General features: G+C 30.1%; 2 protein-coding genes and 1 long non-coding RNA gene across 3 annotated transcripts in view; 1 reads left to right on the top strand and 2 right to left on the bottom strand.

The window, feature by feature from the left end:
- The first annotated feature begins 1,696 nt into the window (after positions 1 to 1,696).
- Positions 1,697 to 3,976, top strand: LOC135930909 (uncharacterized). The gene has a single exon (XM_065467709.1). It carries the CDS (start codon positions 1,697 to 1,699, stop codon positions 3,974 to 3,976), a length of 2,280 nt encoding a protein of 759 aa, XP_065323781.1.
- Positions 3,977 to 6,784: 2,808 nt separating this feature from the next.
- The window catches only part of LOC135930908 (protocadherin Fat 3-like), a 32,960-nt gene continuing 13,966 nt past the window's right edge, over positions 6,785 to 25,778 (bottom strand). Inside the window, exons 4-23 of the mRNA XM_065467708.1 lie at positions 24,541 to 24,689; positions 24,306 to 24,365; positions 22,432 to 22,521; positions 21,721 to 21,828; positions 21,340 to 21,441; positions 20,951 to 21,076; positions 20,457 to 20,568; positions 19,179 to 19,270; positions 18,588 to 18,856; positions 17,821 to 17,911; positions 16,414 to 16,536; positions 15,056 to 15,105; positions 14,066 to 14,204; positions 13,751 to 13,917; positions 9,784 to 10,059; positions 9,063 to 9,397; positions 8,684 to 8,763; positions 7,893 to 7,942; positions 7,520 to 7,754; positions 6,785 to 7,339 (exon numbers count right to left, since the gene is read on the bottom strand). Coding sequence (XP_065323780.1) covers positions 6,785 to 7,339; positions 7,520 to 7,754; positions 7,893 to 7,942; positions 8,684 to 8,763; positions 9,063 to 9,397; positions 9,784 to 10,059; positions 13,751 to 13,917; positions 14,066 to 14,204; positions 15,056 to 15,105; positions 16,414 to 16,536; positions 17,821 to 17,911; positions 18,588 to 18,856; positions 19,179 to 19,270; positions 20,457 to 20,568; positions 20,951 to 21,076; positions 21,340 to 21,441; positions 21,721 to 21,828; positions 22,432 to 22,521; positions 24,306 to 24,365; positions 24,541 to 24,689 — 3,209 coding nt within the window. The remainder of the gene's footprint in view (positions 7,340 to 7,519; positions 7,755 to 7,892; positions 7,943 to 8,683; positions 8,764 to 9,062; positions 9,398 to 9,783; positions 10,060 to 13,750; positions 13,918 to 14,065; positions 14,205 to 15,055; positions 15,106 to 16,413; positions 16,537 to 17,820; positions 17,912 to 18,587; positions 18,857 to 19,178; positions 19,271 to 20,456; positions 20,569 to 20,950; positions 21,077 to 21,339; positions 21,442 to 21,720; positions 21,829 to 22,431; positions 22,522 to 24,305; positions 24,366 to 24,540; positions 24,690 to 25,778) is intronic.
- On the bottom strand, positions 10,748 to 12,673 carry LOC135931160 (uncharacterized). The gene is made up of 3 exons (XR_010572960.1): positions 12,387 to 12,673; positions 12,042 to 12,101; positions 10,748 to 10,802 (listed from the first exon to the last, which is right to left on the bottom strand). It is a non-coding gene; the product is annotated as an uncharacterized LOC135931160 (long non-coding RNA).

The raw sequence follows: 25,778 nt of genomic DNA, 5'->3' as shown, positions 1-25,778 counted from the left end.
CATGATAATATATGGGTTTTGGTTAAAGTAAGAGGAAGGGGGGGGGGGGTAGAGGATGAGGTAAAGGAAGTTGTGAAATTAGACCAAATCGTTCAATCCCACGTGTTTTCGTAATCCCCCTGGGGATTGTAACGCTCCTGATTTGACAAAAGGAACGAATTTAATACTGTTTATCTCTGAATTATTTATTTGTATTTTTTTCTTATCTCGGCTACCGAAAGAGAGTTTATTAGTGTAAAATATTTTTATTTAAATTTTACAAATATGAGGAAATTTTAGATTTAAAATTTTCTCATATGGAGTCCTCCCCCATAATTAAGGCGCTATATTTATCGCATAAGAGAAACTTATTTTTCCTAATGGATAAGATTAATTCGAATCTCATGGTCAGATTAAACTGCGGTTTCCAAATTCGAAAATTGATTTTGATATAGCTATTTACGGGTAGTGTTGTTAAACGGCTAGATTTTTTTAAACCGACTAACCCAATAATATAGCCTTGATATATTAAGCAAGACTGGATATTTTCCTCGTAGATGAACATAATAGTTTGGGCATCTATTAAAGAAAATCTTGAGGCTTGTGTATAATCTTAATTTAAGAATCGGTTAAATTGAACCGTAATACATGTATTTTATGGTGCGCCTTTATACCATTAAAAATAGGTTCAGTTTTATAATGCTTATGATTAGTGTTTTTAGACGACTAAACGACTAACTCAATATTTTAGCCACAGAAAAACATTGCACAAGCCTCGAGATTATTTTGCTAATTAGATGTCCCAAACCTTTGTGCCATCTATGACCCTTCAGGTTGGCCTTGCTGGCTAAAATATTGAGTTAGCCGACTAAACTTAATATTATAATAAATAAAACGATTGTATGTTCCCGGCAAATATGTTATTTTCTCAACTTTAAATCATTTATTGAGCGCGTTTTTAAAAAATTTAAATATGTAATTTTACCGAAAATATATTCCAGCTTATTTAGAATTACCTATATTAGGAATTGTAGATAATTTTACCCCTTTAGAGTCATTTTTATAATTTATGTGAAAAATCTATGGAAAAACTAATATAAATTATATTTTTTTCAGAACTTCATGGCAAAATTGTCCTGAAATTCATAGGGTATGTTATTCCAAACAGAGTAGAATACATTTCCGGTAAAATCAGATTTTTAAAATTTAAAATAAAACGCGCTTAAATGATAATTTTAAAATTGGAAAAATAACACATTGCCGGGAAAAACGCTTTGCACCTGTTTTAGAGAAAGAAAAATATTTCTCGAAGGCCTATAAATTCGGAGAGTAATCTTATAAATTATGAATTTCCATTTAGAATCCAAATGGACTAAAATATGTGATTTTAAATTTAAATTTTACTCAACGATTTGAAATACACATTTAAAAATAATAAATTAATTAATGTAAATAAAAATAAAAATAGATATTTTGTTTTAAATTTGATGTTTTATTTATTCGGGAAGAAGTTAGGAGGGGTGGGGGGTATATTGAAAATTATAATTTTCAATATTGTATATATAATTTTTGATTTATTAAGAAATTGAAAACCCCATACCCTAATAATAGAAGATAATTGAGGATTATTTTATTAATCTATTATAATAAACATTTATGACCCATTTGCCAGAGAAAAATGTCAGATCTTATCAAGAAATTGTGGATTTTTATAACGATGACAATATTCACGTGCATATTCAATTACTATTATTATACTTCGTATTTGAAACATGAAATATCGATTCAAATTCTTCAAACTAATAATCACTCAAGGAGGAATTCCTCTGCTATTTCAACTCAAAATTTTTCAAAAGAATTAACCGATTTTGATCTTGTTCTACCGCATTGCAAAATAATAAAATTGAATTCTTCTAAGAATGATATAGATTATTCGGAAAAAGATGAACTAAATATGCAATTAGACTGCGTACCAGGCAAGACGGTTCCTTTGACTTATATTGACTCGGATAGAAAGCAGGAAAGATCGGAAAATGAACACGTTTTTTCTACATTTAATATATTAGTAAATTCGACGGCTTTAAGGCTTCATTACGGTGGCGACGATAATTTTAAAAATTGCAAATACCAACGAATTTTGAGGGATATCAAGTCGGGCAATCCAGATGATAGTGTCACTCTCACGAAATCGATCAAGTTTAAATATGACATTACGGTCGATGTAAATTCGACTCATTTTAAAAAACCTGACGATGTCAATCAGAATTTCGATATATTTATACGAGTCAGATGTTTCGATAATGGCAAGTCAGTAATTTATCGAAATGTTCATACGGTTGTCCGAGAATCTGTGTCTCATTACATCAAGTCACAACCATCTCACAAAAATGGTAAAGAAGTATCAATGCCCAAGTTTAATGTACTACTTATGGGGATAGAATCAACATCAAATAAGAATTTCGAGAGAAGTTTGCTCAAAACTTACGAATACTTGAAACGTGGAAGAAAAAATGTCTTCACTTTCAACGGATACGCCAAGATAGGAGAAAATACGTTCCCAAATTTGAACGCGCTGCTAACCGGAAAGTATATATGGGAAATTCCGAATCATGAGAATACCTATTTCGATAATATCAGTTTGATATGGCGTGAATACGAAAAACACGGTTATTCCAGCATTTACCTAGAGGATGAACCTTATATGTCAACATACAATATGTACGACGGATTTTATCGGTCGCCTTCTCAATTCTATTTCAGACCATTTACGCTGCAATTGGAAAAGACGATGCGCAGTCTATCCTCTAAGGATTATTGTTGTGTGTATGGCAGAAATGAGGTTGAAATGTTGTTGGATTATTCAAATGAGTTGATTCGGGAAATGGAACAATCAAACCAACCTTATTTTAATTTTAACTTTATAACTCGATATACTCACTCGCAACTACAGGGATTAGATGACGTGGATGAACTTTTATTTGATTATTTTAAGGATCTGATAGAAAGTCAAGGCTTAAATAATACATTTATCTTCCTATTCGGGGATCACGGTTTAAGATTTGGGTCATTTCGACAGACTTTAAATGGTTTATATGCGTTTCATATTAAAATAATTTTATTTTTAATATCATTATTTAATCTAATATCGTCAACAGGTATGTTCGAAGACCGAATGCCTTTTCTTCTAGCAATCCCGCCCGATGACTTCTTTACCCAATACAATCAAGACGAGACCATATTCGAAGCCAACACTCGGAGTTTAATAACCCCTTTCGATTTCCATAAAACATTGCTCCATTTGCTTGAGATTACGAACATTGAACGAGGTTCTTTGGTCGTAACCGATAATCCTGGAGATTATTACACATTATACCCCAGTGATATAGGTAATAACAGGGGTCTAAGTTTGCTACAGCTCATACCAAAAGATCGGACTTGCGAATCGGCTAATATACCCACTCGTTATTGTCCGTGTAATTGGATAAAACCAGATTCTTCTTCACAATTCTTCAAAAAAGCTTCCTTGGATGAAGATCAACTTGCATTGGGTCTATCTAAGCTCATCGTATATGGCGTCGATTTAATACTTAAGAAGATCAAAGAAGATATCTTATCAAATTATAGTCGTATTTGTTTAATGGATGAATTGAAACTGCATACTATAATGAATGCCATTTTGGTAGCAAACGACCAAACTAGTATCCAAGATTTTCAAATGCTCTCCATGTTACATTTAAATACTAATATCACTAAAACGGGAAATGTTAGAATCAATAAAATTCTACTAACCAGAATATTCGGTTTGCTAAAAGGGTTCATATTGGTATTCAAAGTTGTCGTCAATGAAGCTGTATTTGAAACGACATTAGTTTTCGACAAGCAAAACGCCTCCAGAATTTTTAAAGACGCCGAAATATATTCGTTGGATTATTACGAGACCCATTCACATTGCATGAAAATTCATGAATTAAAAAAATTTTGCCACTGTAGATCTTAATTTTGATTCGCAATAAAATTATTGATGTAAACTAATAAGTACACCCTTCCTTCCTTTTCTTTCTTAAAAGCACGAAAGAACTAAAGGAAGAAAGAAAGAAGGAAAAGAAAGAAAGAAAGAAAGAAAGAAAGAAAGAAAGAAAGAAAGAAAGAAAGAAAGAAAGAAAGAAAGAAAGAAAGAAAGAAAGAAAGAAAGAAAGAAAGAAAGAAAGAAAGAAAGAAAGAAAGAAAGAAAGAAAGAAAGAAAGAAAGAAAGAAAGAAAGAAAGAAAGAAAGAAAGAAAGAAAGAAAGAAAGAAAGAAAGAAAGAAAGAAAGAAAGAAAGAAAGAAAGAAAGAAAGAAAGAAAGAAAGAAAGAAAGAAAGAAAGTTGATATTAATAGATATTAGGGAAGTAAACGCTTGTATTTAAATTGAGTATTTTTAAAAAAAAATCGCTAAAAATGGAGGAAATATCATTTATATTCCCAATTTGACCCAAGCATTTGCAATTGTTTTTCATAAAAATTTAACCTTATCCTAAACTATTTGTTTTTATATACATTGGGATAAGATTAAATTCATAGATAAACTTCAGTTAAACCCTTCCAAATAAAATTTGCACAAATATGGTTGAAATTAAAACACTCTCACCCCCCTCCCCTCCCTTATAATTCAAAATGCTTATCCTCATGGGAAAATCTTTTAACCTTTCCATTTAAGATCTAAATTTTAATAACAAATTTGAAATAAACGTCTTTACATAATCATTTTTATGATTTAGGAATGAAAAATTATGTACCTGATATATAAGGGCCACTTCTAATTTTCCCTAAAAAATCAAATAATTTTGAAGAACATTGACCAAGGGGACGAGTTATCAAATTACCTTCATCGAATGAAATAGGCCCCGTTTGAGGAACATGTTTGTACTCTATTTAAAAATGAATGCACTCTTGCCGAAGATCCCCCACTCCAACAAGCTTAAATTCAATTTGAATATGCAAGGAAGAACTTATTAAAACTGTTCTATCTTTTAAAATAATTTCAGCAGGGAGGAATTGACGGTTTTAGATTTATCTTGTTCCCAATTTTATTACCCTTGAAAGTTGATACATATGTAAATTCATTGATTATACATAGTGAAAATATATTAAACGGAGGCAAGTTCATCAACTCCTATTTGGTGCCAGATTAATTGTACTATCTGAGCCTGATGGTGGGGTTTCAAAATGGTCTATTTTTAAGAGACTGATAGTTATTAAGATAAGCGTTGAGCGTATCAAACTCGATGCTTCAAGAATTTTCAAGACAAGGAAATACGAGATACCCACACACTCTCTAGTCGCGTAGTCCTTAGTTTTAAAAATGGTTTTAATTCTTTATGAAAAATTTTTAGAAGCATTTTTTAAGAAAAATTTCCAGTGTATGCAAAATTTATTGAAGAGTCATATGGCTGTAGAACCCCTTTCAAATTTTTATGTTTAAGCTATTCCTTCTGGTGAGGGTATGCCACAAGGAAACCCCTTGGATTCTCTTATATCTAGTTTAGGCAATACATAACCTAATTCATTCTCTTAGGTCCTCTCATATATAGCTTTATAAACTAATTCATTCTCAAAAACATTTTTAATTTAGACATAAACATAAGTAATCTGAATGATGGCACTATCTGCGAACTATCTAAAAAATATTTTAGCAGCTATAGATTATATAGAATTGAATTCATTGAATATAATTATCTTACTCAAATATGTTTTTGAAATTCAAATGCCCTCAAAAATCTTGGGGTTTCAAATTATTAAAGAAAGTGAAATTAATCTTCTTGGATCCCATTTAAGCCAGTTTTTCCAACTGTGAGGTGTTAGTGGGAAATTTTTTTTAAAGGGGCTTTATTAGGATTGGGGGATATTTTAAAAGAAAATACCTTAACACCAAGGTTTTCTTTTAATAAAAAATATCACATATAGACTTATAAAACCCGAAATAAATCGGAAGTAACGAATATGAATCTCGAAACCGGATGGACTTACTAATCGATGAACACTTAAAAATTTTATACTAGGAACCACACCTTTATACATAAAGAGGCGATACCTGCAAAGGCACTGGTATAATTTTAATCTTGCCGGCCTCTTACTTTTTTGATCTTGAGACAAATCAATCCTGTATGAGTGCCAGCCCTGCTTTCATTCATTATATAAAAAAAACTTATACATTATGGTGTGTAGAGATTGAAAGGCAAAATAAAACATCAAATTTTCTTTCTTTTTATATATATATATTTATGTATATTTCATTAAATATTATACACGGGTTGATAAAATTAATAACTATAAAATATAAAAAGAAAATTATTGGTGAATTAATCACATTTAAAAAATATAAAATAAGTTTTATATATAAATAGTTTGGCAACTTTTATAGTATGAGCGAATATGGAAATGCGAGACGCGAAGGTTTGAATTTTATTCAAAGGATTTTTATAATAACGATGTGACAATAATAAATATACATATATATAAAAAAAAAATTTTGTTCGAAATATTTATATTAATATAGCAATATTAACCCCTTGACTAAATTTCGGCAATTTTAAGGGTTTTCTAAGAAGTCGAGATTCGCCTTTTTACTAAGAAAACTCATTTTTAAAAAAAAGTAATAATAATTCAATTTAAAGAAAAAAAATTAAATATTATACCACTTAATTTTCCATTTTTTTAAAAATCATGGCGATGAATGATTTTTGGCATCAACAAAATGACAAATGGGAGATTCGCTTATGTTATAATATAAAAATATACGGAAAAAAAATAAATAATAATTCGACATTCAAAAATAGACTGACATGTCTGGATTATAAGGTAAAATTTGGCCGAATTTATGTTTTTTAATCAAATTATGTCCCCGATTTAAACTGTATTTATTGCCGCATTTAAGCTTGTATCGATTGTTGCAAATGTAATCGCTGTCAGTGGTATACGAATTATTTATCATTTTATCGCCTTGGTGGTTATTAAAATCTATGATATTGGAGTCGTATCTAGCGGGATAAATTTCTTTATTGACCTTATTGGTTAGTGGGTTAGAAGGAACGCCTAAATGGGAAGTAAATGTGTAAAGCGTGCCTTGGTTGCCGCCGTTATTAAACTCCTTTTCTATCATAATTGGTTGGCCGAAAATGGGAAGCAAACCGCCGTTTGTAGCCATTTGTCCATTATAACTCAGGAATGGATTAGAACCATTTGGATTTGGCCTATGGTGACCATGGTAATTCAGGGCTTCGATTTGAGATGGGTTCGCAATTTTTATACACTTTTTGGAGAGATTGTCCTTGGGAATATTTGAAACAGCCGTATTTGACATCAACCAAGGGTCGATTATATTCTAAGGTATAAAAATAGCAGTTTAAACAAGGGGGAAAATAAATGTCTAGCCTTAACCTGAAATACTGTAAATACTTCACTTACACATATTTATCTTATAAAATAAACAACGATAACTATATTAATACTGATAAGCTTTTGCGCATTTTCAATAACTGAAATTTTATTTGGTTAACATAACAGTAGTTGGGCATATTTTGATCCTAGGGATCATAGAATGGAATTTGCAGCAGTGATGCGTTTGTAGGCTACTACTCTTCGTTACATTTAAAGAGTCACTTAAGGGCGAACTGTTACTTTGCATATGATTAACTGTGTCAACATTTTTATGACTACTCAATGATGGTGACCGTTGGCTTACAAAGTCTCTATCCTCGGATATTAAAAGTGGTCCGTTGATTAAATGGTGGGGTTCACTGTGAATATAATATAAAATTAACGGAACACAAATTTAACTCCTTTTCGAAAATTATTATAGACATCAAATTCCATGCACAACAATGACTACAACAAATTGTGACACAACAAAAAACAACAATAGGATTACATTTTACCTGGGTTCTTTTATGTAAGAATTGACGTATGTTAATGGATTAGACATTTCCTAATGATTTATAATTTTTATTATACATCAAAATTTGGTTTTATAGGTTGAAATAAAACTATAGACAACTTATGTTAAATATAATTTAATCCTTTAATTAAAGTGTCCACACGCCTCTTTTTTTTCGTGGAAGATGGGGTAAAGGGGGGGGGGATATATTAAAAAATTACTTTTAATGGAAACTATCCTGTGTTAGAGTCTAATAAAACTGTATTTATAGAGATTTGTAATCGAAACCTATGATATATTTTCATATTTTCTTTTCACTCTCGCTTCACATTTAAGTTTTATTTTAAGGAAAAATCTCTAATTTTATTAGGATATATCACAATGCGTTCACCACGTTCCCTAGTTGAGAGGAAAGCATATTATTCTAGACTTAAGTTGTTTGAAGAATGCGAATAGCCAAGAGTTGTAAATTCTTTCGATTATATATATTTTAATATAAAAATGATCAAGAGTACCCCCCACCCCCTAACATTACCACATCTCTTATTAAGCCTTAATTATATTATAATAGATTAGTTTGTTTTTCATTAAATACATAACACTTTCGCACTGTAAAGTAAAGTTCATATACAATTATAAAAATATAAAGTATAATCTAACAATTAAAATTTGCAAAGTCAATGTACCATTTTAAAGGCTAACATTTTTAGAAATTATTAATTTAAAATTAAAATAATTAGCACGATTGAAATGATAAATCTCAAGCTTAAATTGTATATTCCACTGATATACCTGCGAATTTGAATTAGGAAAGTGCCTTATATCGTTGTAAGTTGTTGTTATTGGTAAGCCGTTATTTAGACTATTCACATCTGATGAACATATATTTTAATAATTATATAATGAATTAACAATAGATAAAACGGCATGTATAGTGGGGTTTTTTTCTCTATGGCAATGCGAGTAGACTTTCTAACAGCCTCGAACCCAATTTTTACACCATAAAATCTCAGCTAACCCTATATGCCTGAAGCCTATAAAGTTTCGCTTCGTGTCTAAGTAGCATACCAAATGACCTCATGTTAAATTTTTTGTTACTCTTGAAATGTTCAAAAATATTATTTTTTTTTCTTCTATAGATATTATTAACTAAAATATTATATTCGTATACCAATAATATCGGTATGCTGGAAAGGCTGAGAATGCGAAGGAATAGTACTATCTATGCCAAAGATATCCCGATCCTTAAAATTTCCGGAAATTTGTGATTGAATAGTTTGAGCAGCACGTGCAGCAACGTGATGTTCGTCAGTTATTAATAGTGTCTTATAGTCATCTTTGTCATTTTTAGTCAAAGGGTTATTAAGTAAAACCATATTATTTGATGGTGAATTAAGGGAGTTTACTATATCATTCGTTTTGTCGTAATCCGATTTTGTTGTCATCCCTTGAGCCATGTAAGGATTGTAGCTTGTGTTAAAAGGTACGTACCCGTGGCTGTTGTTTCTATATATATATGGAATAAAGCATAGTATACAACTATACAATATGTTGTTAAACGGCTCTATTTGAGCCGATTTTTAAAAAGGGACTGACTAAATATCTTATTCAGAAAATTATCACGCAGGCCTGAAAATTTTGATCATAGATGCGGTACAAAGGTCTGGAAATCTATTAGCGAAATCTCGAGATTTAGACAATAATTTACCTAGATAAAATATTGAGATATCCGTTTTTAAATATCTGCTCAAATAAAGTCGTTTAACAACGCTTATAATCCCATAAAATTCTGACCCTTCCCCCATTTCCATAAAAAAAATCTCTGGGCTAACGACATTTAATATAGAAAGTATTTTGAAAAGCGTAGATTTGATAATATAAAAGAAACAAACTTGATATTATAAGCAGTGGAGTTGTAATGGTATACATTATTTGGAAATGGGATATGCCCTCTACGGTCCACGGGAATAGCGTTGTTATGTTCCGGTGGAACATTGGAGGTATAGGTAATAGGGTGTATAGAAGAGGAATGTAAATTTCCATTCACCCTGGGTGGTTGTTCTTGGTTAAAGTAACGCGATAGTCTAGAGTTTGTCGAAGAATTGAGTGACCTCCTGCCATTTTCCGGGTATTTATCGCTGACCCTATTGGTAGATTTACACCATTTGCTTTTTTTTTGAGAACATAGCATTCAATATAAGTTTAATTATTTATTTTTTTTGAACAAACTCGTCCTTATATAATATATATATTTCGAAGGGAAAATCAAATGATAAATATTTATTTTATTCGATATTCATGATATTTATATATGAGTTGATTTTATAAATTCGATGAAATGACTAGGTATACAAGGTGTTAATTTAATCATATAATTATAATAATCATAAATACATGTAATAAAACATTATATAACTATTTTATTTACGTAAATTATAATGCATTTTTAGATTTTTGAAAGACACCGCGATCAATATATTTTAGAGCACCACAATAATGTTGTTATAAAGGGGTCTCGATTTGAGCAGATTTTTAAAAATGGCGAACTCAATATTTTAGCCTGAAAAATATTGCCTAAGTAAGCCTCGAGATTTCACCCTAATAGATATCCAAACCATTGCGTACTAATCTATGAGAAAAAAATCTTCAGGTTTTTTGCGTAATATTTTTCTGGATAAAATATTGAGTGCCGTTCAACAACACTAGCACATTCACATAATTATTATATTTAGTATAATTTCTTAAATTATAGTATATAAAATGTAAACATATTGAAATTTAAAAAAAAAAAAAATTGAGCTAATAAATTTATTTATCCTTTTATTTCGGGGTCATTTGCTTTCGCTCATTGTCTTGTGCATTTTTAATAGCATTCGTAGCTATGTTAACCACGGGGGATTTTTTGACTGTTCTTTGATTTTAAAGTTTGTATTTTTTTTTATAAATAACGTTATGTTAAATTTTTTAATAATTAGATCGTATACACTTAACTCAGTTTTAAATATATATTTAAATATGAGAGAAGAGAAGAAGAAGAGAAGAGAAGAGAAGAAGAGAAGAGAAGAGAAGAGAAGAGAAGAGAGAGAGAGAGAAGAGAAGAGAAGAGAGAGAAGAAGAAGAGAAGAAGAAGAGAAGAAGAGAGAGAGAGAAGAGAAGAGAAGAGAGAGAGAGAGAAAGAAGAGAAGAGAAGAGAAGAGAGAGAAGAAGAAGAAGAGAGAGAGAAGAGGAAGAGAAGAGAGAGAGAGAAAATTTCGATCAAAGAAATGATTAATATAATATATACTAATTAAACCTAATATAAAAAAGAATAACTTGAAAAGATGCGAGTATATTGTCATATAATATATACTAATTAAACCTAATATAAAAAATGAATAACTTGAAAAGATGCGAGTATATTGTCATTTCTTTAACTTGAATAAAGTTGTTTATACTTATTTAACTTTAAAAAAGAGACACTATACACACTGATATGTCGATTAAAAAATAATCCGAATATAGGAATTTTAGCCAAAGAAAAAATTATATACGCCTCGAGAATTTTTTTACCAAATAGATGTCCAAACCTTTCCGAATCTATGAACAAAATCTCCAGAAACTTAACATAATTATTATTTTGGCTAAAAATCTTAATCCGGCCGATTATCTTTAAAAAATCGATCCCAAAATCGGTTCTTTGAAACAAGAGAATTAACCAATTACGTGTATAATACCTAGACTGACGATTCATTCATTAAAATGCATTTCTAAGCGTCGTTAAAAGCAAATCAGCTGGGCCCGCCATTTTGGTAACGCGTATAGTAATTATTCTCATGCTAAAAAACTACTATTAAATTGATAACTTGCTTCCTTATTATTCTCGATGATCCGGTAATTCTTTAATTAATTAAAGTTTGCATCAGATGTAGGAATAAATTAGGCACTCTCGTTTAAAATTTAAATAATGATTAGTGTAACCAAGATGGCGTCGTCTCCAGCTGATTCGCAATGATGTACACTCACTTTTAATGAATGAATCGTCAGTCTAGGCATTATATATGCCATTGGAATTAACCGACAAATTCGTATGTACCGTTTTTATATAAAAAGGTGGCTCAAATGGATTTTATATATTTTCAAAATAAATTTAAATATTTATTATTATTATTACTTGGAAACCTTCCAGATGTAGTTCCAAGAATTTAGCCATTTTTTATCGGGTGATTTTTTTCTAATTATATATTATTATTTTTTTTATTTTTTTGTTTGAAAACATAATCTTTCGTGTATTTCTTTATTCTTCTTTTTAATTAGCGAACAAATTTTATTAGTAATAGTTTTATATAGCCGAGTTAGTTAATTAGGTTAGTAAGCTAACTAGTTGATAAGGCGGGGGAAAAAAAATAAGGAATTTTTTTTTTGCTACGGAAAAGATTAGAGTCGCAAAGCGGATAAGAGGCATTTTTAAGTTTTCTAAACTACAAGTTTCTAGAAACCAAACTGAATTTCATAATACTTGAAGTTTATGGAAGAGGCTGTCATTAATTGATATTTTTCGGGATCATCTTCCTGCACGGCTCCTCTTCATGATGTCGTTCTATAATTAACTTTAAAGGTTTTATCAAATTTTGTCGATGATAAAAAGCAATAAACGAACATTTATTTTAGAAAATAAAAACATTGTCTTTCTTTATAGTTTTTTAAGAAAAAAAAATGTATTATCCTTATGTATGACGCCTCAAATAAAATGATTTATACAAGTTGGAACCTTTTTTAGATCTAAATATATCTTACCTTGCATTGTATCAATGACATATAATAAGACGATGCATTCATAATAATGCATTTGAAAGTGTCGTTGAATGCAAATCAGCCGAACCCGCCATTTTGGTAACCCATATAGTAATTATTCTCATGTTAAAAAACTACTATTAAATTGATAACTAGCTTCCTTATTATCTCGAGGATCGGGCAATTATTTAATAAAGTTTGCGTCCGACATAAGAATAAATTGGGCTCTCGTTTAAAATTTTTTAATAATGATATGGGTAATCAAAATGGCATCTCCAGCTGTTTTCATTGATGTACACTTTTGATGAATGCATCGTCAGTCTAGGTATCATTATATGTCATTGAATTCGCCGCGAATTCACAATAACTCTAAATGCAGGGTTGCATTATGGCTTAAAAAAGATTACAATATTGATTTAAAGAAGAAAAATTTTTGTATTTTCCGGAAATTTCGTCACCTATAGGATTGGCGTATTTGAGAAGGTGTCAACTGGACATTCAACATCTCCCCTCCTTTCCTGGAAGAAAATCCTAGATATACCACTGCCACCATATGGCAATAGTAATAGTCAATGTATACATGTAGCAATGATACAAAAAAAATTATTAGTATAAATATTTTATATAATATTATAATAAAGCAATAAATAAGTAAGCATTTATAATCGAGACGAAAATTGGAACATAAAAAAATATGTATAATAAAATGTTGTGATGCGTTTATACAAATTTATTAGTAGCTGCTTTGTTATTATGATTTAATTTTAAAAGGTAAGTAAATTAAGTAACATCTTGTTAGTTATATAATAAGCGTATATATTTATGACAAGTATATGCAACGAACATTATAATACTTTAGAAACGTAATTTATACTTCCATTCTATTTTATCCTTATTTTTTTCCTATTTATTCTTATTCTTTTCAATTTTATTCTTATTCAAGTTATACTACTTATTCATATTCATATTAATTCTTATTTTAATTTTATTTCATTTTCATTCTTATTCCATTCTATACTATATTTTTTGTAAAATATATATATTTATCTTTCCAAAAGTTCACGAATATATTACAATATAAAATTTTACTTTTTGGCTATGAGTATCGACAGGAGTAATATAAATACGAGGGCGAACCCTAAGAGTGCTCCCATGATTATCAAATAATTGTCTCGTTTCTCCCAAAAACCTTTATACTTGTTGTTATCGGAACCGTCTATTAAACTGTTTGTAGAAGTGAGATTTAATGGAGGCAGCTAGATAGGAAAAAATACAATTTTTTTTTGTAAAGAATAAAGTAATATATCATATTTGTTACTCCTTCTGTTCCCATATTATACCTATTTCTTCCCCCTTTCTTTCATTCCATTTCCTTCATTCCATGTTTCAATAAAAAAAATAAACTTTGATTAGAATTTGAGAAGTGGCAGTTCTGCGGGTTGTACCCTTATCTATGGCTAACAGAGTTATTTCATAGATTTCTTCTGTCAATTTTTCGGGATCGAACATAAAGATATTGCCATGTTTATCGATCGTAAAATGTCTTACGTATAATTTATATAAATTTTAATATATATATGTCCTATTTGGGATATCTAATCTCCCAAATTTTTAAATCATTTACCCGATGGTTTCAAAAATCTAAATTTGGACAGGAAAACTATTTCAAGCATATGTAAGTTACTCGTACTGTCAATTTCAGACAATTTTACCAACTGGTCGTAATTTTTATATTAATTTTTTTTCTTATAAATTAATAAATAAGTAATTTTATGGCGGAAATTGTCCAAAATTTATTAATAGGGATGGCACCCTGCACATGCTCGAATACATTTCCGGTTTAAATCAGAATTTTTAAAAATTTTAAAAATGGTTCGCGGTAAATGATTTAAAATTGAGTGAATCCATCCCCATGGATTCCGTATTCCAATACGACATACGCATTATATTTAAACTCTAATTAACACTCTTTTTTTAACCGAACATTTATATTATATGTCGCAGGACGTAAATAAATTCGGCTAGTGATAAATCCTGTTAGACCCCTTTGCTAAACAAAAAATAAATTTTTTTTGTTAAAATGTAATAAAGGACTTATCTCTAAAATTATTAAATGGCAGAATCTGGCGGTATCTTAGGAGTATTTTATATTATCATACCGCGTAGCACAAAACCGCCTAGTTGGCTCCAGAAAAAAATGGTGCTTGATTTCGAACCCAGATCTAATTGGTGATCTAGCTTATCACCAACTAAGCTACAGAAGTTAGCATCATTACACTCCCCCCCCCCCACCATAAATAAACGACTGGATTTAAATATTTGACAGAATTCATGTCATGAATTAATAGAGGAATTTGGGGTATATCGGAATCATTAACAATCTTTTATATATACTTGGATCCAATAATTTTGAGTTCCATATCATCGTTATCGCCATCAGTTACCTATTTAAAAAAATATTATTATTTATTTTATTTTTTTTAAAAAATACGTTTTATATATAAATATGTTATCGCCAATGTGCTTTTTGCAGGCAATGTTTGAGCGCGTTTTTTTAAATTTCAAAATCTGATTTTACCGGAAAATGTATGCCGTCATGTTTGGAATACCTACCCTATGGATTTCAGATAATTTTCCCATGAACTTTTAAACTTACTTATAATTTATATTAAATTTTCCATGTATATTTTTTTTTATATAAATTAAAAATGACTCAAAGATTAACAGCAAAGTGTGTCTACAATTCAAAAGATAGTTTATTACAAACATGCTAGAATATATTTCCGGTAAAATATGTTAACGTCAATGTGTTTTTTCCGGTAATGTGTCATTTTTATAACTTTAAATCATTATTCTGAGCGGCTTCTTTTTTTTAAAAATTGGATTTTACAGGAAATATTCCATCTTTTTTGGAATACCCATCTTAAGAATTGTGTACAATTTTGATGTTAAAACCTTGGAATCATTTATAATTTATATATATATAAATATATGGAAAATTTAATATAAATTATAATTAAGTTTAAAAGTTCATAGAAATATAGTCTAAGGTTAGTAGGGTAGTGATTCCAAAACATGGCGGGCATACATTTCCGGTAAAATCAAATTTTTAAATTTTTTTAAAAAAACGCGCTCAAAAAAATGATTTACTTTGAATTCTGGCACGATTGCGATCGCGATTTAACAGCTGATCAATTTTTAGAAGCTGTTTGTGAGATCGATTTTTCTTTATTAAATTCATTTAGATTACTATTCTGAATTGAATTAAAGATTTAAATTTAATATTTAATAAATAAAAATTGATATCAAAAACACATTTTAAAAATCGATCAGCTGCTAAATCGCAATCGCGCCACTATGAATTCAAGGTTACAGTTGAAAAAGTAACACATTGTATATAGATGCATAGACGATGTTTTTCAAATGGCAAGATAAAAAAGTTTTGAAAAAAAATAATAAACAATATATAAATAGAATTACATTTACAATTACAAAAATAAAAAGGAAAAAGAAGATAAACAGCCCAAATTAGGATTCTTTTCAAGATTATATTTTTTTTTAGTGGACTAAATTTATTTTACGAAATCGATTAAAAGTGGCCAATGAAAAGTCCGATCCGATGTAATAATAAACGGTCTTCGCTCCGGTTCGGTCTTTTCGATCCGTTTTATGATCCGCGTTAATTCGCGACTCGAAAGTTACATTTTATTCAAAATTTTGAAATAAAGTTTAATCGATAAAAATTCCCTTACATTTATTTGTCCTACCAGTCCCCCGTTCTTCCTTTCGGCGTGAAAGGTGTAAAAATCTTTGGAAAATTTGGGAGCGTTATCGTTCACGTTGAGGATGTGCAGTATGACTTTGATATTCTCCGTCTAAATTTTTATTTTTTTTACCAAGAAATAAAAATTAAAAAAAACAAGTGCTGTTAAACTACCTAATCTTAGTCAACTATAAAACAGCGCAGTCATGTTTTTGATCAAAAATATTCCAATCAATCTTCAAGTTGACAAGTTGAGACTCAGCTTAAGAGGCTTAATTATATTTTTTTAGGGCTAAGCATTCATAGTGGATCCGATCCAACACGATTTAACAGCTGATCGATTTTTAAAATCGGTTTATTAGAATCAATTTTTCTTTATTAAAACCAATATTTCTTAGGTTATTATCATGTAAAGAATTATAGACAAAATTAATATTATTACAAAAAAATTGATCTCATAAACAGATTTTAAAAATCGATCAGCTGTTAAATCGTGTCGGATCGGATCCACTATGAATGCGGCCTAAAAGCTTGACTAAGCCACAATTGAGATGGTCAAAGTTAGCTGATTTAACAACACTAGGAAAAACGATATTATACAAAACCTTATTATCGTGAAAAAAATAAAATAAAGATAGGAAAAGAAGGAATGAACAAATAAATTGATATTTTAAAGGTTTTTACGGACATAATTCAGTGTATAAAATGTGCCAGGATAACTTCGTGTTCTTGGGATATATATATATAACATTCACACTTCCATATGGTTTTAAATTCTATATATCGCTTTACCTAACCACAGGGCGTATCTAAGATTTGACTCCGGATAAGGAAAAGGGGGTGGATGCCAAATTTTTCTAAGACAAAAATTAGGAATCCATTTACAAATTATTTAGTATTCGCATCATTGAAGACAATACATTTTAAATTAAAAACGATTAGAAAATTCAAATTATAGATGGGGGGGGGGGAAGGGAGGTGTCACAAAATATAATCGCAGTAATATACATTTATTTTATTCTTCTTTAATGTTTTGACATTCTTAAATATAGAGATGATTTTTTTTCTGAGGTTAGAAGAATGCACAGTAGACCATCTTCCCCCCCACCCCATATATCTTAATTGCCACTGAGGCTGAAGATTCCTTTCACTAAAGTACATTTTGAGATTGTTGAATACAAATCAGCTAGTGACACGTCTCATTTCCGTTTATAATATTTTTTATAAATGAAAACTGGCCTCTCGACAGCTGATTTAAGCTTTGAGCCTTTTCGCGTCTCCATTTATTATAATTTTTTAAAAAAAGCAAAAACGCTATCGACTAGTCAGTTACCAAAATTTATAATTTAAAATTTAATAAAAAATTAATTAATTTAAAATAATTAAAACAACGAACTTTGTTGGCATTAATATAGATCACATCCACGTCCATCTCGTAAAAGGTTTTCTTTTCGTAATCCAGGGAACGAGTGACTATAATATCACCCCTAAAAAAAATGTAAATTCGCAATTTTTATATATATAAATGTGGTATGGATAGTTTTTCTTAAAACTCTCTGTTTTTCATAGGCAGTATATACATAAGCTATTTTGCCATTAAATATCTTAAAGGGGGCGAGGAATAGGGTTTTAGTGGGTAGTGAGTAATAATATATTGGGCGATAGGGCGGTAAATCTTGGCGTAATACCCCCAATTCCCTCATGAATGCGTTGTCCGTATGGTTTTTATAATCCATATCAAAAAAAATGGCTTAGAACTTTGTAGGTAAACTCTCACAAAAAAATATATTTAAATTTCCACCACCCCCCCCCCCCATGTTCTAGCGAAATTAAACTGAGAACTCACTGCTGGTTGGAGCAATCTTAGGTATCTATTTTACAGCGGGGGAATATGCGTATCCTTATATCAAATTAACTTTCAGCAAAATTAAATGAATCCAGCTGTCAGATCCCAGCTTAGAACTAGGCTGATGCCACCCAAAGAGGGATATTAGGTGTAATATGATTTTTAATAACATTATCATGACGATGAGTTATTTTTTTAACAATAATCTGCTTCTATATTGTTAGATTATTATGGATAAATAACTATTGAAACTTAATATAATTCGGCTTGAGAGTGGCTACGTTCATAAATATTTTTTTTAAATTATCAATGTAAACCTTTGAGTTAAATTAAACGGCAAAGCTGTGCCGTTGCCTTCGGTTATGGGAATCTCGAATAATACGGGGTAAAATGAACCGAGCCTAGATCCTAGGCTCATAACCATTGTTCCCGGTATGACGTCTTCACTTATATTCATTTTTAAAGGTTCGTCACCCATACCTATAGCCACCATGTTGTGATTTTTATCCTGCAGATGATTGTAACGTGGTGAGTGAATTTTTAACGTGGTAGTAGCGTACCTATCAAAATTATCCGTTTGCGTTGCCTAGTATAATAAATAGCTGTATAGATCAGATGATACACGTATTTTTAAAGTTTTTTTAAAGGTTTTTAAGATGTATTACACTCATAATATTCCTACAACTATTATTTAAAAAATATTTTCATCCAGATAAATCTTGAATTTTATTTTTTGTTTTAAATGGTGGTCTAAATTAGAAAAGTTCTATAAGTATAAAATTGGTTAATGATGCTTACTACCAAGTGATATTTGGTAGTGCCTATCCAAATGAAAAATAAACAAAATTCAAATTTGGTAGGTAGTACCTTAAGGTAGTAAGCATCATTAACCTATAAAATTGTAAAACTTTTATTATAATGAAGTATGCTTCGTTTTCCGGGATTTTTTTGTTGATATAGATCTTGCCGGTTATAGGATGAATCATGAACAGTTCATCATCTGTTGTTAATAAATTGTGTAAATAATAATGGGTTAATTAATGATAGATACTGCCAAATCAACGTATAGCAATTTTCTAAATATAAACTTAATTTGCTAAATACCGACCAAAATTTATTAAAATGTTATATGACCCCTCTTATTAAAGGAATTACGTGCTCGAGTCTCTTATTTTTTAACTGGTTTGTTTAGTGCCACATGATTTAGTCGATAGATTGCTTCACACAGAAAAACTATTTAAACTGGATTATAATAAAAGATTTCTAAGTATCAACCGATGTCGTTTAGGGGGTTTTGTTTTAAAAAATATAATGCTAAATTTCGTAAATTTTTAATTCGCTTAAATATAAAAAAATTCTCTATGTCATCTGGCAACAAAATTATATATATAGTAGAGATCTGCAAAGTTAGACCCGACCCGTATCCGGCCCGAACGGGCTTCGGACCGGGCTCGGGCCTAATTCTATTTTAAATAATTGGGTTCGGCCGGGCCGGGCTTAATATTTTTAAAAAAAATTCGGACCGGGTAGAGTCGGACCTTGAGATTTTTTTAAAATATATCTAAATTTATCAAGTTTATATTAAATTTTTTATGTAAAATAAAAATACTTGATTTTATTTATTGAAACTAAACGACATATAACATATGTCTTTTATTTTGAGTAATTATAAAAATTAATTTCTATATTTACATATATTCGGGCCGGGCCGGGTCGGGTCGGTAAATTTTTTTTAAAAAAAAATCGGGTTCGGGCCGGGCCCGGCAAAACTTTTTTAAAAAATTTCGGGCCTGGTTGGGCTTGAAAAATTAGGCCCGATGCAGATCACTAATATATAAGGTAGAATTAGGTTTACATTTTTTAAAAAAAAAAATTGTATATATATATCCCGTCTAATATATCTTTTTAATTAGAGACTACGAACCGACAGCGCTTCATGTAGCAATAGTCTTCTTTCCATTCTTCTTCCTTCCTTCCTTCCTTCCTTCCTTCCTTCCTTCCTTCCTTCCTTCCTTCCTTCCTTCCTTCCTTCCTTCCTTCCTTCCTTCCTTCCTTCCTTCCTTCCTTCCTTCCTTCCTTCCTTCCTTCCTTCCTTCCTTCGTTCCCTCCTTCCTTCCCTCCTTCCTTCCTTTATTAATTCATTCCTTCCTTTATTAATTCATTCCTTCCTTCCATTATTAGTATACCTGTAGTGTCATTGTTGACTGTCCCTTCAAAAGAATATACTATTTGAGATTTTATGCCTTCGTCTTGATCGTAAGCCGATATAGTCTCTGGTTCAATTAGCAATTCAACTTCCTATTTTGTTTTGTTTTTGTTTTTCAAAAATAAAAAAGAATGAAAAGAAAAATTTGTCATGCCACCAATTAAAAAAATATTTGCAAATTTTATCGCCTCCTCCTTATCCACTAGGAAAAAAAATTTGATAATTTATAAAGTAAAACTTAACTCAAAGAAAAATTTGTTGAAAATTGAGGAAGATTAAAGAAAGAAATAAAGAAAGAAAGAAAGAAAGAAAGAAAGAAAGAAAGAAAGAAAGAAAGAAAGAAAGAAAGAAAGAAAGAAAGAAAGAAAGAAAGAAAGAAAGAAAGAAAGAAAGAAAGAAAGAAAGAAAGAAAGAAAGAAAGAAAGAAAGAAAGAAAGAAAGAAAGAAAGAAGAAAGAAAGAATTTCTGTTTTACTTCGGTATAATTATCCGGAACAATAGCCCAATAATTGCTGTGATAAAACAAAGGATTTTTATCGTCGCCGTCAAGGATAGTGACTCTAAGGATGGTAGAATTTTTCAATTTTGGCTGGCCAGAATCCTTTATAATAATTTTATATTTGATATACAGTTAAATCGTGGTCTAATTAGACAATTGCCTAAATTTATTAATAAGGCATTTTTAGTATAATACATAGTTAGTTAATAGGAATTTAATGGGAAGTCAAGATTTTGGTTCAAATCAGAGAGTTGCGTGAATTTATCAAGAACTCCAAATTAGACCAGCTTTAACTTGTATTCGACACAAGATAAAATTATAATGAAATCAAAAATGAAAAACGTAATTATATTATTTCAAATCACTTCGGCTATTATGGTGCAATGCATGGAACGTATTTTTTCGTAATCTAAAGGCTTGACCAAAGTCACAGTAGGTATTCTGGTATCGAGAATGGAAAAGTATTCCTTTTAAATTCATCACGAAAAAAATTTGTTAAATATTTTTTTTTATATCCTAAATTGATTTAGATAACAAATATATTGTACGAATTATTCTTCCTTCCTTCCTTCCTTCCTTCCTTCCTTCCTTCCTTCCTTCCTTCCTTCCTTCCTTCCTTCCTTCCTTCCTTCCTTCCTTCCTTCCTTTACTTTACTTTCCTTTCCTTCCCTTTCTTTCCTTCTTTTTCTTTTCTTCATAGAAGATGCGTTGCCCCAAGTATAAATTATTTCTTTATTTTATAAAACCGAGTAAGGACCATCTTCAATTCTGTAAGTCAATCTAGAATTTAGAGAGTCGATGTCTAGATCGATGGCTTTGATATTTTGTATCAGAGAACTCCCAATCGGGATCAACTGTTTAATAAGAACACAAAAAAAAAATTTACTTATATATATTTTTTTTTCTCTTCTTTTTATTCATTCTTTTCAACTTAATTTTACAATATTTTTTTCGTTAAAATTCAACCCATTTCCATTTATTTATTTTCTTTCAAATAAAATTTCCTCTCTTGTAAAATTTTATGATAACTAACCAGATAATATATTATATCCAATGACATATAATAATACCTAGACTGAAGATGCATTCATTTAAAGTGTACATCAATGGAAACAGCTGGGGATGCCATTTTGGTTACCCGTATCGTTATTAAAAAAATTTAAACGAAGGACCAATTTATTCCTATGTCTGAAGCAAACTTTATTGAAGAATTACCTGATCATCGAGATAATAAGGAAGCAAGTTATCAATTTATTAGTAGTTTTTAACATGAGTGAGATGGGTTACCAAAATGGCGGGTCCAGCTGATTCGCATTCAATGACGCTTTCAAGTGCATTATCATGAATGCATCGTCACTCTAGGTATTATAATATGTCATTGTAATATCTTTAAAAAAACATTTCAAGATTTTAACGATGAATAATAAATGGTTTATCTATAATTTTTTTTAAAAAACTTCGCTAGTTTGAATATCGTATAAATCCCTTTCGAAGTAGGGGCTGTTATCATTGACATCCAAAATGTTCAAGGATACATCTTGAGTTATCTGATTAAAATAAACGATAATTAATTAAAAATGAATTATTTGCATAATATTTGTTATGGTGTCATGCTTAAGCGTTTCCATGATTTTGCTAGAGGGGGGGGCGCTATCGGGCGAGTTTTCCCTCATAAATTTTATTGGAGGTCTATTGGTCCGCTTTTTTATAGACATTTGGTTATAGATTATTTATTCTTCTTTATAAATGATATACTATTATTTATTTATTTATGGTAAGAGTGAGTAGGGGAGAAGGGGGGGGGGGGGAGAGAGAATTTTTATTAGCTTAAAATGATATTTACGAAAACGCGAATTTGCGATGATCACCCTCTGTGGTTATTCGCCTGTTATGCTTGTGTAGCCGCATTCATAGTGAGATCCGATCAAACGCGGTTTAACAGCTGATAAATTTTTATAATCTGTTTATTTTATCTTTAATTTTATTCGTGATAATAATGTAAGAAATAATGGTTTTAATTTTGATAAAAAAAATTTATCTTCATAAAATAGATTTTTAAAATCGATCAGCTGTTAAATCATCTCGGAATCGGGTACCACTATGAATGAGGCCTTAACAGCTGATCTTAAAATTTGTTTATGCTATCAATTCTTTTAATATTTAAATTCTATTCGTCATAATAATCTAAATGCCATTAATTTTAATTAAGAAAAATTGATCTCATTAAACGATTTTTAAAATCGCTCAGCTGTTAAATCTTCTCGGGATCGGATCTTACTATGAATGTAGCCTTAAACATATTGTAAATATGTAATTGTAATTGCTTTTATATAAATAAATAAATTAGCGCTTGTTTTTTTTAAAAAAAATATTGATTTTGCCGGAAATGCATACTACTAATTTATGGAATATGTCCTATGAAACAATATGAACTTTCTTGTCATTTTAAACATTCATATTAAAGCAATACTCTTCCATAGTAAATAACAATTATACGTTATTCCCTAATGAGATGTACAGAAATTGAGATTGACACCTGTTATATCATAATGACACAGGAAAAAAATTATGTTATAATGACTTTCTATTTTTTTGGTAAATTAACTTCTTCAAAAAATTTCCATTACTGTATTTAAACGGCTCGATTTGAGTCGATTTTTAAAAACGTCTAACTCAATATTTTAGCTTGAAAAAAATTGCGTTAGCCTGAAATTTAGCTAATAGATCTCCAAACCTTTGTGCCATCTAAGGGAAGAATCTTCATGGTTATGTAATATTTTTCTGGATAAAATACTGAGTTAACCGTTTTTAAAAATTGGCTCATCACGAGCCGTTTGACAACACTATTTCCCATCTTGATATCAAAATCCGTTACATTTTAAAATGAAGAGATAGGGGAGACCGGGGTTAGTAGAACCAATTTTTACAAAATTGGCTATAGCTCCTGGTTTTTTTTTTGATTAGATACCGAAAACTATACTCTATAAAGATACCTTATAAAAAAAATTTAAGAATATAATCAATTTTTTTAAATTTTATTTTTTGTAAAAGTGAAAATTTTGTCCAACAAGCCCCAATAGCGGGGTGAGGCAAACCACTTCAAGGGGCTTCCTAAACCATTGGTTATTTTTAGTCCATAATAAATTGAAATGCATTTTTATTTATTAATAATGATACGTAGAGAATAATGTTAAAATAAGTATCATATTATACCATTATTACTCAAAAAGAAGGGTTATGGGGAGTTGGAAAAGATAAATAATGAATATAAATAGATTTTTTTTAAAAAAGAGAATATAACATATATATGTAATAGCATTTTTTTTTTTACCATCATGTTAGTAGTAGAATCGATACACCTTAAATGCGTTTTGATTGAGATAGGGTCTCTCTTTATTTGCGTATACATATATTTTAAATATAGACGTTATCTATAAAAGTATATTTATATATATATGCACTATTATAGTCATCTTATCTCCTTCGCAATAGAATAGGGTCTCACGGTTATTATATATACATTCATAATGTTGCATATATTTAATATAAATGTCATCGAAGATAACCTCGGCATCCAGGGATCTTAGTAAACGAAAATCGAAATTGCCGCTATAGTCTAAACGCACGTAAGGATTAGAGTCTAGCGTTATATTAACCCTATTCATCTCGCCTATCTTCTGACCACCTACTACGCTGATCGTTTTGACTATTGAGCCTTTTTTTTAAAAAAAATTTTTATAAATATTTAAATTTTCGTTATTAGAAAAAGGGGAAGAGATTAGGCACAACGGCTGACAACGCCAAATAAGACTTAGGATAGTTCTCTAAATACCTAGACTGACGATGCATTCATAATGATGCTTTATGCATTTGAAAGCGTCGTCGAATGCAAAATCAGCTGGACCCGCCATTTTGGTAACCCATATAGTAATTATTCTCATGTTAAAAAAACTACTATTAAATTGATAACTTGCTTCCTTATTATCTCCATGATCAGGCAATTCTTTGATAAAGTTTGCATCAGACATGGAAGTAAATTGGCCTCTCGTTTAAAAATTTTTAATAGTGATAATGGGTAATCAAAATGGCGTCCTCAGCTGTTTTCATTGATGTACACTTATAATGAATGGCAACGTCAGTTAGGTATTATTATATGTCATTGATTGAGCTATAAATATCGAAAATAAAGATAACCGCGAATCTTAGCTTAAATGTGCAGGGGGAATTGATTGAAGGTGAAGCGAAATATAGAACATATATAAAAGGAGGAGGAAACATTTTCAAACAAGAAAAAGATGGGAGAAAATATTTGTTAAAAAGGTGAATATTAAGGTAAAATCTTTATGAGTCAATTATTTGATTGACTTAATATGGTTAAAAACAATTTTTGTCGGGTTTTGACATAACAGCTGTTTTTTTTTAAAAAAAGTTTTTATTTTTCGTTAGCTTCAACAATTTTTTAATGCAACTATCCCTAAATTTTGAACTAGTTGAATAAATAACGAAAAGTAAAGAGCTTTTAAAAAAAATAGGGCAAACACGGTCAAAAAGTAAAAGTTATAAACAAGATGGCCAGATGGTTGGGCAGGATTTGAGTTCTAGTAAGTTGGTGAAATGGAACTAACCAATAGATGATCAAAGGTCGGTTCAGAAGAGAACAAACCCAATTTCTGTCCAATAATAGCGTCCTTGGAAACACGTCCCGTCCCAAATGTTGGCGTCTTCGTGACGCCCCATGTCATAAAAATTTATGAAGTGACTGACGTTTGATCATCAATGTAGACTAGGAAAATGATATTGAAGA

Source organism: Gordionus sp. m RMFG-2023, chromosome 1 (genome assembly GCF_954871325.1).
Source record: "Gordionus sp. m RMFG-2023 chromosome 1, tfGorSpeb1-WG-v2, whole genome shotgun sequence".
In the NCBI taxonomy this organism is placed as follows: Eukaryota; Metazoa; Nematomorpha; class Gordioida; order Chordodea; family Parachordodidae; genus Gordionus; species Gordionus sp. m RMFG-2023.
Note: the sequence above shows the minus strand (reverse complement) of the source record. Positions and strands in the feature narration are given on the sequence as shown.

What these genes read in the sequence shown, in the direction of transcription:
- LOC135930909 (XM_065467709.1), top strand. Translation starts at nt 1,697, where the DNA reads ATGACAATATTCACGTGCATATTCAATTACTATTATTATACTTCGTAT.